Source organism: Symphalangus syndactylus, chromosome 3 (assembly GCF_028878055.3).
Source record: "Symphalangus syndactylus isolate Jambi chromosome 3, NHGRI_mSymSyn1-v2.1_pri, whole genome shotgun sequence".
Taxonomy (NCBI): Eukaryota; Metazoa; Chordata; class Mammalia; order Primates; family Hylobatidae; genus Symphalangus; species Symphalangus syndactylus.
The window spans coordinates 125,527,358-125,541,036 of record NC_072425.2 but is presented as its reverse complement, the minus strand read 5'-3'; the positions used below and the strand labels follow the sequence as shown (position 1 = coordinate 125,541,036).

Sequence of the window (13,679 nt, the reverse complement as noted above, 5' to 3'; positions counted from 1 at the left end):
ACTACGCCCGGCTAATTTTTTTGTATTTTTAGTAGAGGCGGGGTTTCACCATGTTGGTCAGGCTGGTCTCGAACTCCTGACCTCAAGATCTCTGTTGTTTTAAGCCACCAAGTTTGTGGTAATTTGTTACAATGACAACCTTAGTTCCAAGAATGTTCCATCTGTTAAATCCCTGATGGTACTGCACTAGAATGGGGCTGAGAAGCTGAATGATGTGGGTGAAGACCAACAAACATGGGATTTAGGGAAAGGGAGAAGAGGAATTGACAGACCTGTGGAGTCTGGAGATTGGGGGAAGAAGTCAGGAGGTCAAAGTGATCGTTACAGGTACACTCATCTGGGAACACCAACTACAATATGGGGATGATAGGTGACAGAAACGGACCAGCGGTCCAGCTTTTCTAGGCCAATTCTTGGATGGGGACATGAAGCCTGTGGAGAAAATGAGGTGGGCACAGGAAGAGCATAGATGATGTTGAGGCTTGCAGTCTGGCTTCATGGTTAAAAGCAAAGGCTTTGGGATTAAAAAGACATGGATCTAGCTTCCAATTCCACACCACCTACTAAGCGTGAAAGATTCGGACAAGTTTCATTCCTCTTAGAACCTCAATTATCTCATCTGTTAAATAGGAGTATTAATATCCATACCTCAGATCAAGTCAAACAATTACTGTAAGCACATGGTGAGTGCTTAAAAATGTAGGTGTCATTATTACCACTATTGTCATCAGTATTATTACTATGAATATGACTGTAGCTATCACAGCATTAGTCTCCCTACCCTTAGGTAAGGCCGCATTTCTATCATTTTTTTAGGAACAGTGTTGCAAGCAGAAGAGTGGCCAGAACGGTGCAGAGGTTTGAGCTGTGGCACCCGGCGTGACCTCTCATTCCCGGCCGGGTCCCGGTGACGGATCCGCCGCCTCCACTCCGCAACTCCTCGCCGCAGTGACACGCTGCCCCGCTGCTGACCGGCCCGAGCCCCCTCCCCAGCGCCGGCCTCACCTTTTCATAGTTCTGCATGAGGCGGCTGATACTCTCGCGCTCGACCTGCCATTCGGGTTTCTTCAGTTGCTTCCTCAACTGCTTCTTTTTGTTCTGCCTATGGCTGTGTTTTTTCTTCCAGCGATTGAAGCTCCGCACCGGGTCGGGTCGTGCTCCTGAACCCGGAGAGTCGGCAGTTTTGCCCATTGCGGCGGCGGCGGCGGCGACAGCTCGGATCAACCCCAGACAAGAGACACCTAAGGCCAGGCTCGCGGAACCAGCATGGGACAAACGCACAGAGGCGCGTGCGCGAACCCAGAAGCCCGCCCCCCGAGCTTTTGAAACCGGGGCACGCGCCAATGACGTCAAGGAAAAACAGGGCTGTGATTGGCGAATTGGCTCCTGCTGGGTGGAGCAGTCTGGGGAAACGGGGGCGAAGCACTCCAAAGAAGGGGGCGAGCTGAGCGGCGCCGGGAGCACGCCGGCTCTTTAAAAAAAACGCATGCGCACTGTTGTTGTTACTATGGTGACGTCATACACTGACCCTTTAAGGGCTATTAACACATTTGCTCCAGGTTCAATTTTGCTAAGCGTTCGTGAGTATGTGTGTAAACACATACAATCTGTGAATGAAAATTATGACCCTCGTCTTGCACTTTTCGGGCCAACGAGCCCAAAGATTTGCCCAGAAGTTAACAGCTAATGACTTCTGATTTCCATCCATGGTGGTTGTACTTCCTCAGGAATAAAAATGAATATTCTGTATTCTTCTTATGCCCCTCTGGGTTTTCCTTTTCCTCTGGGCCCCTCAGACTCTAGCTGCAACAGCAAGGAAACCGGAACGGAATCAAATTGAATTTGCCTTAAAATGCTTTTATGGAGACAAAATGATAACTAAACGTAAGGAAGTAGGTAATAGAGGCCGGACACGGTGGCTCACGCCTGTAATTCCAGCAATTTGGGAAATCGAGGTAGGTGGATCACCTGAGGTCAGGAGGTCGAGACCAGCCTGGCCAATATGGTGAAACCCTGTCTCTGCTAAAAATACAAAAATTAGCCAGGCGTCGTGGCGCACACCTATAATCCTAGCTACTCGGGAGGCTGAGGCAGGAGAATCGCTTGAACCCCGGGGGTGGAGGTTACAGTGAGCCGAGATCGCCCCCACTTCACCACAGCCTGGGCGAAAGAGTGAAACTCCGTCAAAAAAAAAAAAAAAAAAAAGGAGGTAATAGAAAAGTTATTGCAAGTTGGACATTTAAGTGAACTGGCTTTCAGTGAATTGAATTTTTTGACACATTTACCTACAGCCTCCAGGAAAACACCGGATGTGGGTGGGAGAGCTCAGTTGTGGCAAAGGAAATTGGAAAATTGAGTTCAAAGTTCACAGGCAGAATTTTGGGCCCTCAAATTCCCTTTCCAACCCCACATAGCCAGATCACTACTCTCAATTGTATGCCCATCCTCCAAACAGGACATGGCTTATTGGAAGGGAGTGAGGACAGGAGGCGAACGAGAGAATTTCCACACTCAGGGACACTAGATGTGGTAGACAGTAAAGCTCAATAAGGAGCGATTATATAAAAGTATATATACATCCTCAAAAAATTAAAAATAGAACTCCACGTGAGCCAGCAATTTCACTTCTGGGTATGTATAGCCAAAATAATCGAAAGCAGGGTCTCAGATATTTGCATACCGTGTTCACCACAGCGCTATAGCTAAAATGTGGAAGCAACCCAGGTGTCTATCAACTGATGAATGAGTAAACAAAACATAATATGTACCTAAAATGGAATATTATTCAGCCTTCATAAAGAAGGAATTTCTGACACATGCCACAACGTGGATAAACTTTAAGAATATTAAGCTAAGTGAAATAAGCCATTCACAAAAGGACAAATATTATATATGGTTCTATTTATATGAGGTACTTAGAGTTGTCAAAATGATAGAGAAAGTAGAATTGTGGTTGCCAGGGACTCAGAGAGAGGCCAACCAGGGGGTTACTGTTTAATCAGTGCAGAGTTCCAGTTTGGCAAGATGAAAAGAGTTCTGCAGATTGGTTGCACAACAACTTACAAATGGCTAAAATGGTAAATTTTATGTGATGTCTATTTTACTACATATGTATACCACATATGCATACCTACAGAACAATAAGGCCCTCAGCTATAACTCACTTTTTTCCTAAAACTGTAGGAGTCAGGCATGTATGCGCCCCAGGCAAGAAACTGGAAGGTTCAACTCTAGGAAAACTGAATGTCCAACAGAAAGACCTCAATATAATAACATCTAGGGGCCAGGCACAGTGGCTCACAGCTATAATGCCAGCACTTTCCAAGGCCAAGGTGGGAGGATTGCTTGAGCCCAGAAGTTCGAGACCAGCCTGGGCAACATAGTGAGACCTTGTCTGTACCAAAATTCAAAAAAATTAGCTGAGCTTGGTGGCACACACCTGTAGTCCCAGAAACTAGGGGGCCGAGGCAGGAAGTTCACTTGAGCCTACGGAAGTCAAGGCTGCAGTAAGCCCTGATACTGCCACTGCACTCCAGGCTGGGCAACAGAGCCAGACTCTGTCTCCAAAAAAAAAAAAAAAAAAAAAAAAAAAAAAAAAAGAGAGAGAGATTTTGGCAGCAGCCAAATGAATGACAAGTCACTAACCACCCCCTTGCTCTTTAGTGAAAATTAGTTAATAAGCCCTCCATTCACTCATTTCTAATCAGCCTTATTCTTAAATATGGGAGAATAACCAAAGACCAACAAATATTTTAGGAAATCCTTTAACTTAAAAGTTTTAAACCAAAATTAGTAAATTAATGCAGAGAGCAAAATAGGCCTTCAAAAAAAAATCACTATCAATATTCTTAGGAAAATAAGGCCTCATATCCAAGAAATAAGAACAGGGAATACTCAGAGAACAAAACAATACTCTTCATAGAAGTCATTTTGTTTGTTAAATAAATCAAATTGCTAACATAAAATAGTGGAAAATTCAAATTTAATCACAAGAACTCAATATCACATTCCAAAGTCATTAGGATTTAATAATTTGTGATGAAAATAGCTCATATATTGATAGCTTAAAATGACAGCTTTATGATGGTTTCTATGCTTAGTTGCTCCAATACCTTGTTTTTTGTGGAAATGACCCCTAGATAGGCTTCCAATTGTGATATTGAGGACATTAAATATGTTTTAACACATTTTAGGACTATATTCTCCACTGCCAACCAATATTCACAAAGATCCTAAAGAACTAAAAAAAAAAAAAAAAAATTGGAAATGTGCCTGGTAACTACTGCTATTAATAAAAATAGAGGCAATACTCCATAGGGGAGGGAGGGTCCATACTAAAATTTAGGGAGAAAATGTAATATTTGGCCAGGCATGGTGGGTCATGTAATCCCAGCACTTTGGGAGGCGGAGGCAAGTGGATCACCTGAGGTTAGGAGTTCGAGACCAGCCTGGCCAACATGGTGAAACCCTGTCTCTGCTAAAAATACAAAAATTAGCCAGGCGTGCTGGCATGTGCCTATAATCCCAACTACTCAGGAGGCTGAGCCAGGAGAATCACTTGAACCAGGGAGGCAGAGGTTGCAGTGAGCCAAGATCGCACCATTGCACTCCAGCCTGGGCGACAAGAGAGAGACTTTGTCTCAAAAAAAAAAAAAAATGTAACACTTGTAGCTCATCATACATTGATACCCCATCTAACATTATCCATCACTTAGTTTCTATTTGTAAGTTCTCAACAGTTTATCATCATAATTATTCAAATTGCATGTCTCAAAAACTCTGAAAAGATCATTAGATTCTTTCAGTGCTTTAAAACTTTTTTAAAAGATTATCTGGTTAAGCAAGATAATAATGGTAGTGATGAGCACAACCATTGCCCAGATCTCAGTTTGTAAAACCACTTTTTCCAATCAAATGATCCAGAGCTCTTTGAAGAAATAGCTAATTCCAGGGCTGATACAAAGAAAGTACAAGAAAGCTGGAATATCTTGAAGTGCCAGAAAATAGGAAGTGCTCAAAGAATTATGGGAATGAAAAGCACAGTTCTATTTATTGACCTAGGTGATAGGTATGAGGATATTTGCCTAATAATAGTTCAATAGACTCTACACTCGTTCTACGTAGCTTTCTATAGTGGAAAAAAAAAAACAGAATATGTAACCCCAAAATATGCCTCTTTCATAACAAATTATTTTTTAGCTAAAGACAATTAAGAAGCAGCAAACACAGGAAGAGCTCTTCCTATCCTCCCACTTTTTTGCTTAAACAGAGGATATAAATTGCCCTTTACTGGAAACAATTCTAGTTGTCATAGCAGCCCAGAGACAGCACCAGAGGAATCTGCAAACTAATCTTACTCCGTTAGTTTCTTCACATACATTTACCTTCCACGGTTTCCCACATTTGGAAGCCCAAAACTCTTCATTTTTCCTGTCATTTCTCTACAAGTGTATTGTCCTTTGTTGAAGATGTTATACAAGCCAGAATTCTCAGCCACTGCTTTGAGTTACTTTCCATTGAAGTTACTCTCATGTGATGTACACCGCACACATTACTAAACTCGTTCATTTTGCTCTTGTTAATCTGTCTTTTGTCACTGGGCTCTGTTCTAACTACAATTTTATGAGGTTTGAGGAAAAATTATATTTCCCCCCGCAACAATAGGAAAATAAGGCCTCATATCCAAGAAATAAGAACATGGAATACTCAGAGAACAAAACAAAATTCTTCATAGAAGTCATTTTGTTATATAAATCAAATTGTTAATATAAAATAGTGGAAAATTCAAATTTTAGTCACAAGAACTCAATATCACATTCCAAAGTCATTAGGTGTATTATGTTTTTAATAAAAATGATTTAAAATATAAAATGTTCACAACAAAAAGTCATGCCAAATTGGTACGGAGCAAATACATTTAAATATAGATGTTTTCAAAAATATAACTTTGACTAGCATTTTACACATTATCTAGACAATTTATCTGTTAAAATATCAATAATTTATGAAAGAACATTGTTTACTGCCTCTAATTGAGTATTAGTAGCAGGATAGCCTCAACTGGACTTCTACGTCATGTATTTTACAAGGGTTTCAAAATTAACCTCAGTAAATGTTAGTTTCAATGTTTCAACAGTGTTCCAACAGCTAAAAGGTAATTGTATAATTCTTGGATTATACAAAATTTTCAGTAGTTTAAAAACTGTCAGGTGGTGGCTCACACCTGTAATCCCAACACTTTAGGAGGCTAAGGCAGAAAGATTGCTTCAGGCCAGGAGTTCAAGAGCTGCCTGAGCAACATAGCAAGACCCCATCTCTACAAAAAAATTTAACAATTAGGCCAGGCATGGTGGCTAATGCCTGAAATCCCAGCACTTTGGGAGGTCGAGGCAGGTGGATCACCTGAGGTCGGGAGTTGGAGACCAGCCTGACCAACATGGAGAAACACCATCTCTACTAAAAATACAAAATTAGCTGGGCATGGTGGCGCATGCCTGTAATCTCAGCTACTTGTGAGGCTGAGGCAGGAGAATAGCTTGAACTCGGGAGGCGGAGGTTGCGGTGAACCGAGATTGCGCCATTGTACTCCAGGCTGGGCAACAGGAGCGAAACTCCACCTCAAAAAAAAAAAAAAAAAATTTGCCAAGTGTAGTGACGCACACCTGTAGTCTTAGCTACTCAGGAGGCTAAGGTGGAAGGATCACTTGAGCTGAGAAGTTCAAGGTTATAGTGAACTATGCTAGCAGTACTGCACTCCAGCCTGAGTGACAGAGGGAGACGCTGTTTCAAAAAAAAAAAAAAAGTTTAAAAAAAGTTTAACCTTTTTTTTTTTTTAAACATCAAGTTTAAAGAATGCACGAGTATGGAGTGCTCTGTAATACTTGTTGGAAATCTTCCTGTCGAAATCAATTGTGTTCTTTATGTACATAAATTGTGGTACTGTCATATCTCTGATCTTCACATTTTTAATAGTAATTATATTATCATTATTACCAGAACCAGATTTCAGTTTCCTAGATAGCGATGAACAAGAAGCGACTTTATTTTTTTAAGGGAAGATTATTTTCAGTTTGCCATAACATCCTTTACCTCAAAACTGTAGCATTTCAAACTTCAGTCAGGTTATTTCTTTTCACTGTCACAATTTTTACACTGCTGTAAGAAACTTTTTTGGCATTTACTCTGAGTTCAGACTTCAGTTAATCTCTTACCGCTCTTACTTTTGTGGAGAAGTAACTGAACCAAGATGGTGGTGACATGCTTTTAAGACGTTACCCGAACAGAACTACATGGTCCCAGATCAAAAGATCTCCTTCCTCTCACAGTATTTTGGTTTCTAGTCTGTGTTTATAAGTAGTCTATTAAATATGTAGATCAGATGATTCCACAGTTATGTCATCTGCTAGCAAAATCTATATTCACATATAGAAATACAGGATTTTAGAAATCTATAAATCTAACACAATTGTTATTTGTTCTATCTGGGATCTCTACATGTTGTAACTAAAGCAATTGGACAATATTTTGAATTCTTGCCTTATTCAAATAATCAAATGATTTTATTCAATATGATAGTGTTAACTATTTGGTTTTATATTTTATCCTCTAAATATAAACTCTATTTCATAGCACCAATAACCACACATATTGTCCTTTTCAAATTAGGTTTTATCTTTGAATACTTAACACTTTGCTGATGTGCTTTTTCATTTTCTTTATGGTTTCTAAGAAGAGGTAATATATGCCAGCCTTTTCATCTATTCGCATAATATTGTTGATTTTTTTCATCTCCAGACAGTTTTTAATAAAGTCAGACTCCTTCAAGGTACAATCAAGTAACCAGAACCTAGTAACTTTTTACTGTTTGAAAAACTTTGTGTTCAAAAAAAAAAAAACAAGCTTACAAAAACTTCCACCTGTGCTCTTTTTTTAAAAGGTTTTTCTTTTCTTTTCTTTTTTGTTTGGCTTGTGATAGTTTCCCACAAGAATGACCCATGTTTTAATATTCAAGTTACCTGGCCATATATCTGAACTGAGAAAATGTTGTACAAATGTATATCCAACTTATTTCCCTTCTAATTTTTATTTAAATTCATCTCTTATGGTTGACATGAAGGTAAAACGTAAATTCCCATCCTGCTCTCAATTCTATGTTCTAATGAAACTAGTATCTTTCTCTTTTTTTCTCAGTATTTTCTACATTTGTGTTAAAAAATATATTCAATTATCTCAAAAATATTATTTTGCTCTTCTATAATGGCTTTCTTTTTCTGTTTTCTGACTCTATTAATTTTTAAATTTTTTTTCTGATGTCGAGTAAGAAATTATATAATAGCTTAGTATTTTATTTCAGAATTTATACAGATTTAAAGCAATATAAATGAAAAAAAGCTGTTAAATTTTAACAGTGATTTTTCACTGCTTCACTGTGAGCCAATCTGAAAACATTTCTTTAAATTTGTAGATAATTTGAGTCCACTTAAATTAATTGTTATGGGAGATACGTTTGGTCTCAGTTCTGTCATAGTAATTTATATAAAATTTTGTATAATATATATGATGTGTTATTTTCCTATATTGTCTGTTTTCTTTGGTCATCTTGATATTTTTTATTTTTGTTTTTAGAACATTGTGTGTAGTAGTTGCCTATGTAATAAGTCCTTTATATGATGCTCTTACATTCCTTTTTCCTCGAGTCAGTGATACCCCTTGATTTCCACTTATTATCAATATGGAAATCCATGAGTTTATTTTCTCTTTCATTTGCATTGTCAGAGCATACCACATTTATGCTTTATTCTTCCATGCTTACTCCACTTTGTTTAGACTTAGATCTAATATTACATTTAATGCTCATTCTTCATCTGCCAAAGTTTTCCAAATCACCTCTTGGTTCCAAGGAACTTACGGGTGCAATATTTGCTGAGGTCCTGCATGCTTTAAATTGTTTTTCAATAGCCTCGAGTTGTAAAGTTTTTAGTTTTTACTTTTTTCCCTTGAGTTTCTTTTAAAGGGTTGTTCCACTGTTGTCTTGTTTAGTGTGTTGATGCCAAGCTGTCTGATGCCAATCTAATTTTCTTTCTTTCATAATGACCTTAATTGTTTTGAATGGAAAATCAGATTATTTTTTCTCCTTTTTTAGTAAATCAAATCATTTTACTAAATTATGTTTTAGAGTTAATTGTTTATGGGTCAATTCTCCCAGGCATACAGTGGACCTCTTCAGTAATAGTTTTTTGCTTTTGTTTTTTTGTTTTTGAGATTGAGTCTTGCTCTGTCGCCCAGGCTGGAGTGCAGTGGTGTGATCCCAGCTCACTGCAACCTCCGCCTCCCAGCTTCAAGCGATTCTCCTGTCTCAGCCTCCCAAGTAGCTGGGACTACAAGCGCCCACCACCAGGACCAGCTAATTTTTCTGTTTTTAGTAGAGGCAGGTTTCACCATGTTGTCCAAGCTGGCCTCGATTTACTGACCTCACATGATCTGTCCACCTCAGCCTCCCAAAGTATTGGGATTACAGGCGTGAGCCACCGCGCCCAGCCAGTTCTTTGTTTAAGTTTGTCTGCTCTCTGCATTGTAACTGCCTTTCTACATTGCCAATAAAGTTAAATCCTGCTTAATTTTAAGAGAGTCCCACAAGATCAGAATAACTTGGCCTAAAGATTCTAAAAGGTGAACCCATCCATGTCCTCTTGTTATGTAAAAATGGCAAATAACTATTTGTAAATCAATTCAACTGTATATTTGACTTTTTTTTAAGTTGGAAAAGAAATTAATACAACAAGATATATGTTTATTCAAATAGTGAAATTACCTTTGTTTCCTTATACCTTATTAATATAATCAGTCTGAAGTCATTGTTAGGATACAACACCTCTATAGAATTTTTGAAGTTGCAGCTTTGGTTGGTTCCATCTCCTTTTACTCATATCCTCTAAAACTTGGCGGCGCCAGCATGCAGCCACCTTGATTCCAGAGTGCATCCTGTTAAACCTTTAAACAACACAAATACATTTACCTAATTGGCTAGTACACATAAACTAAAAGGCCAGGAGGCTTAAGCTTGCCACAACTGTTGTGTTGCTAACTACCCAGGAGTCATGAATCAATTAGTTTGTCTGTGCATGCATTTGTTCATTCATTTACGTATAACTTTTTTACTTTATTTATCTAATTGTCTTGTACTAGACATTCTTAAGCCTCAAGAATACAAAAATGAAGAAAAAAACTATCCTTGCTTCAAGAAATTTATAATCAAGCATGATGGCCTCCAAAGTTAGCTGCACGAGAATCACATAGAAAGCTTTTAAAAAATAGTACTTCCTGAGCTTTAGCCAAAAATATTCCGATTCTATAAGTATGAAACAGAAACCAGGCAATTCTGTTTCATAGGGACCTCTGGTCTAGTAAATTACAATTAATCATAATAATTGAAGCTGATTATAATTAACTATATAATTTGAATCAGTTCAAGTTGAATACCACCAAAATTAAACCATAATAAAACTATGAAAATTAACATACAAAGGGAAAATAGTAATAAATACAGTTTCCATATGCTACTGATTTTTTGTTGTTTTTGTTGTTGTTGTTTGAGATAGGGCCTCGCCCAGGCTGGAGTGCAGTGACACAGTCAGGGCTCACTGCAGCCTTGAACTCCTGGGCTCAAGCCATCCTCCTGCCTCAGTCCCCTGAGTAGCTGGGACCACAGGCACATGCCACCACGCCTGGCTACTTGTTTATATTTTTAGTTGAGACAGTTTTGCCATGTTGCCCAGGCTGGTCTTGAACTCCTGGACTCAGGCGATCTGCCTGCCTCAGCCTCCCAAAATTCTGGGATTACAGGTGTGAGCCACTGCACCCTGCCTGCCCTTGATTCATATTTGAACCATAGATATTAATAAGATGCTTAATAAAATCAACTCTACTCATCAATGTTATCAATACAACTTACTGTGGCACTCACACATAAGGATTACTGAGATGCTTAACAAAACCATCTCTACTCATCAATGTTATCAATAAAAATTACTGTGGCTATCACACATAAGGATTCTCATACTGTGGTTCACTAGTAAAAATACCTGAAGACTCATGCCCTAATCATTTGTCTGAGATAAACTTAATTTCTACCACTATTTTCACTTAGTGAGAAATTGGAACTTCCAGATAGTTATTTTTGGTCTATCACAGGCCAGCAGGTGGCAGGGTAGGATTAAGTGCTAGTTTTCCCTTGGGAGTGGACTGAATTTGGCCTGGGTTTTTATAGTCACTCAGCAATTTGGTGTACTGGTAAGTTTGTCTGTCTTATTAAAATACTGAGTTTTTAGGACATGCTTTATTTACAATTAGTACTCCCAAAATTCTATTTTTTTTTTTTTTTTTTTTTTTTGTTGAGACGGAGTCTCGCTCTGTCGCCCAGGCTGGAGTGCAGTGGCGCAATCTCGGCTCACTGCAAGCTCCGCCTCCCGGGTTCACGCCATTCTCCTGCCTCAGCCTCTCCGAGTAGCTGGGACTACAGGCGCCCGCCACCACGCCCGGCTAATTTTTTTGTATTTTTAGTAGAGACGGGGTTTCACCGTGGTCTCGATCTGCTGACCTCGTGATCCGCCCGCCTCGGCCTCCCAAAGTGCTGGGATTACAAGCGTGAGCCACCGCGCCCGGCCCCAAAATTCTATTTTTAATTCATTCTTCCAACGCTTCTTTTTAATTAACAGGAAGTAATTGCTAACATTTATTGAGCACCTAGTAAGTGCTATTTCTAACTCCATTACATACATTCTGTCTAAACCTCACACAACTCATTCTCCAGATGAGAAAACTGAAGGCAAGAAAGATTAAATGATATGCCCAGGGTCACATGTGACCTAATACTTGATATCATTGGTATTCTCTCCCAGTTTGTGGCACCACAAAACATAATTCTGATTTATTTCATCATGGAAAGACTTCCAACTCTCCTGTTCTAAAAAGAATTAGGATCTTCATAAATAGCAGTTTGTCTTCTACTGGGGCCAGCCTTACTGAGTTCAGTTATTCAAATTAACCTTGAATCTAATTGTTCACTACATACGTACAATTTGCATATATTTCTATGTCTTACGTAGTGTTAAAGCAAACTAAATATGGCCTGAGAAGGACTCTGTATTTCTATATTTGAGTCCTTATGGACGAACTGTAACCTAGTTTAACAGGCAGACAAGATCGAAAATCTAATTTAGGCGTATGCACCTGTAACAATAGCTGAGTCTTGGCCAATCCCAGTGGCCGTACTTCAACCACTCATAGACTCCTAAGTGTTCAAACTGTGTTCAAATAAGGCAAATGCCAACCTATAACCAATTCAGCTGTTTCTGTGCCTCACTTCTGATTTCTGTATGTCACTTCCCTTTTTTTAATCTATAAATTTTTTCTGACCACGAGGCATCCCCGGAGTCTCTCTGAATCTGCTGTGATTCTAGGGGCTGCCTAACTTGCGTATATATACCACATTTTCTTTATTTGTTCATCTATTGATGGACACTGAAGTTGATTCTATATCTTGGTTATTTTGAATAGTGTTGCAAATAAACACAGAAGTGTAGATATCTCTTTGATATACTGATTTCCTTTCTTTTAGATACACACACAGCAGTGAGATTGCTGGATCATATGGCAGCTCCATTTTAGTTTTTTGAGGAACCTCCTGCTGTTCATAGTGCCTGTACTACATTCCCACCAATAGTGTTTAAGTGTTCCCCTTTCTCCACATCCTTGCCAGCATTCGTTATTGCCTGTCTTTTGGATAAAAGCCATCTTAACTGGGTGAGGTGATATCACATTGTGGTTTTAAATTTGCATTTCTCTGATGATCAGTGACGTTCAGCATTTTTCATATACCCATATACCTGTTGGCCATTCATATGTCTTCTTTAGAGAAATGTCTGTTCAGATCTTTTGCCCATTTTTCAATCAGATTATTTGATTATTTACTGTCAAGTTATTTGAGCTCCTTAGATATTCTGATTATTAATCTCTTGTCAGATGGGTAATTTGCAAATATTTTTTCAATTTCATGGGTTGTCTCTTCATTTTGTTGATTGTTTTCTTTGCTGTGCAGAAGCTTTTTAGCTTGATGTGATCTCATCTGTCCATTTTTGCTTTGGTTGCCTGTGGTCTTTGAGGTATTTTGGTCTTTGAGGTCTTACTCAAAAAATCTTTGCCCAAACCAATATCCTGAAGTGTTTACCCAATATTTTCTTCTAGTAGCTTCATAGTTTCAGGTCTTACATTTAAGTTTTGAATCCACTTTGATTTGCTTTTGTATATGGCAAGAGATCAGGGTCTAATTTCATTTTTCTGCTTGTGGATATCCAGTTTTCCCAGAACCATTTATTAAAGAGACTGTCCCTTCTCCTATGCATGTTCTTGGTATCTTCTTCAGAAATGAGTTGTAAATACACGAATTTATTTCAGGGTTCTCTATTCTGTCCCATTGGTCTATGTGTCTGTTTTGATGCTAGTACTATGCTGTTTTGGTTACTACAGCTTTGTAACATAATCTGAAGTCAGGTAATGTGATGTCTCCAGTTTTGTTCGTTTTGCTCAGGATTGCTTTGACCATTCTGAGTCTTTTATGGTTCCATATGAGTTTTAGGATTATTTTTTCTATTTCTGTGAAGAATGTCATTAATATTTTTATA

The 13,679-nt window shown here is 38.7% G+C and overlaps 1 protein-coding gene across 1 annotated transcript in view; it reads right to left on the bottom strand.

Moving 5' to 3' along the window:
- DDX10 (DEAD-box helicase 10) overlaps positions 1–1,346 on the bottom strand; it is a 298,002-nt gene extending 296,656 nt beyond the window's left edge. Inside the window, exon 1 of the mRNA XM_055273017.2 lies at positions 1,006–1,346. Within this exon, the coding sequence (XP_055128992.1) occupies positions 1,006–1,191 (186 nt within the window). The 5' untranslated portion in view covers positions 1,192–1,346. The remainder of the gene's footprint in view (positions 1–1,005) is intronic.
- Between the last annotated feature and the right edge of the window lie 12,333 nt (positions 1,347–13,679).